This window comes from Propithecus coquereli, unplaced genomic scaffold, assembly GCF_000956105.1.
Source record: "Propithecus coquereli isolate 6110/MARCELLA unplaced genomic scaffold, Pcoq_1.0 Scaffold215, whole genome shotgun sequence".
NCBI classification, from domain to species: domain Eukaryota; kingdom Metazoa; phylum Chordata; class Mammalia; order Primates; family Indriidae; genus Propithecus; species Propithecus coquereli.
In genome coordinates this window covers 2872983-2874690 of record NW_012146634.1, presented here as the reverse complement: position 1 = coordinate 2874690, position 1708 = coordinate 2872983, and the positions used below count along the sequence as shown (strand labels likewise).

At 31.3% G+C, this 1708-nt stretch overlaps 1 protein-coding gene across 1 annotated transcript in view; it reads right to left on the bottom strand.

Annotated features, from left to right (window-relative positions):
* Positions 1 to 1708, bottom strand: part of SYCP1 (synaptonemal complex protein 1) — a 281813-nt gene that overhangs the window by 151339 nt on the left and 128766 nt on the right. Inside the window, exons 11-12 of the mRNA XM_012644589.1 lie at positions 1101 to 1195; positions 425 to 609 (exon numbers count right to left, since the gene is read on the bottom strand). Coding sequence (XP_012500043.1) covers positions 425 to 609; positions 1101 to 1195 — 280 coding nt within the window. The remainder of the gene's footprint in view (positions 1 to 424; positions 610 to 1100; positions 1196 to 1708) is intronic.

Sequence of the window (1708 nt, the reverse complement as noted above, 5' to 3'; positions counted from 1 at the left end):
TAGTACCTACTGTATACCAGGCTAGTTGCTAAATTTACAAATCTGAAAGAAGGTTACAGATCCCAGTAAAACAAACCACATAGCCTGGAAGTTATTTCTATGAAGCTAGTAACAATCTAAAGTTTTATTAAATGTTATATCACTGCATCAGTCCTTATGAGCTTGCCTATATAGCTTGACTCTATGGCAAAGCATGCAGGGGAACTATCCTAGAAAATACCTGCTCCTAAATTTTTTCCTAGGATACCTGCCTACCCAACACAAACTTTTAAAATGTACTCCCACTTCATACATTAAAAAAGGACTTGATTAAAGTTGTTATAGGAGTTACACATCAGTTGACAATGAATAGAAAAATGGCACCACATATCATAAGTAAATTGGTTTTATTCATTTATTTTATTAAAAATAAGAAATATTTTACCTTTGCTGTTCTGTTCTCAATAATTCTTTCAAGTTGCAGATAGTAGTTTTAAGTTCAGTAACCACAAATGAATGAGCAGCTTTAGCTTTATTAAACTCTTCCATTTGAGATTCTTTTTCTCCAGTGAGCTGATAAATTGTTTTTGTCGCTATCTGTAAATCTTCCTCTAAAGCCTTCTGAGTACTCTAAATGAAACAAAGTACAAAACAAAAGCAATGACCAAAGGCTTTTAGGAAAAAAAAAAAAGCTGAACTCATCTGGTTATATAAATTTCCTGCCCCTCCTCTCCTCCACATCCTCCTACCCATCATCTCTCCTCCTTACCCTGGAATGCCCACCCACTACTCTTATTTCAATTTACCATTCTCCAAATCCCACCTATAGTTCCAACTCCTCCATGGAGTTTTCCTAGCCAATCCAGCCACAGTATTTTTTCAATTCTTAGAACTATTACAGAAATGTATGTTGGTACCTAGCATGGTCTTATATTTTAACTATATTTCTGATGTATTTTCATCCAATGTCTATAATTAAACTTAGCATTTCATAGACTAGGTCTGTGTCTTCTCTATTTGAAGCTCCAGGTCCTTGTACATAGTATTAATATTTGATAAATATTTGTTGACTGATTGACAGTGTGAGACTTATTACACACTAATTAGTTTTTAAATCATACCATGCTTCTTTGCAAAGACACTTTAGTATCTTCTAGTTCTGAAGCCAAATGATCCTGTTTCTCATTTGATTCTTTTAAGTTCTCATTCTGTAATTCTAAAAAAGAAGGTTATAGACAGGTAATATTAAATAGAAGGTGAACGCCCAAAAAAATTGTTATTTATAACAATTATTCTTTTTCTTCCATTAGATAATAGTCTAAAATGATAATATGCAAATGAAATATGCAAATATAGACACATTGATATTGGTCATCATCAACCTTTATTGACTTTTCAAGATTGCTATCTCCCAAGAACTCAGAGATAAATATTTAAGTATTTTCAGTGCTATATATTTTATAATAGCAAAACTATCTGTAATTAAATTAAACTATAGTGCTACATAAATGGGATGGTAGACCACGTAACCACTGAAAATGATGACCCAAATTTTATCCACTGATTACTAATTTGGATAGATATTCATAAAATATTATAGATTAAAAAGAGCAGGTTAAGAACAATTTTATATAAACAATGCATGTAAACGGAAAGGACTTATGCTAAACTATGAAAAGTAATTTATTTTCTAATGGTGAAATTATTCATGATTTTATATTCATTATTG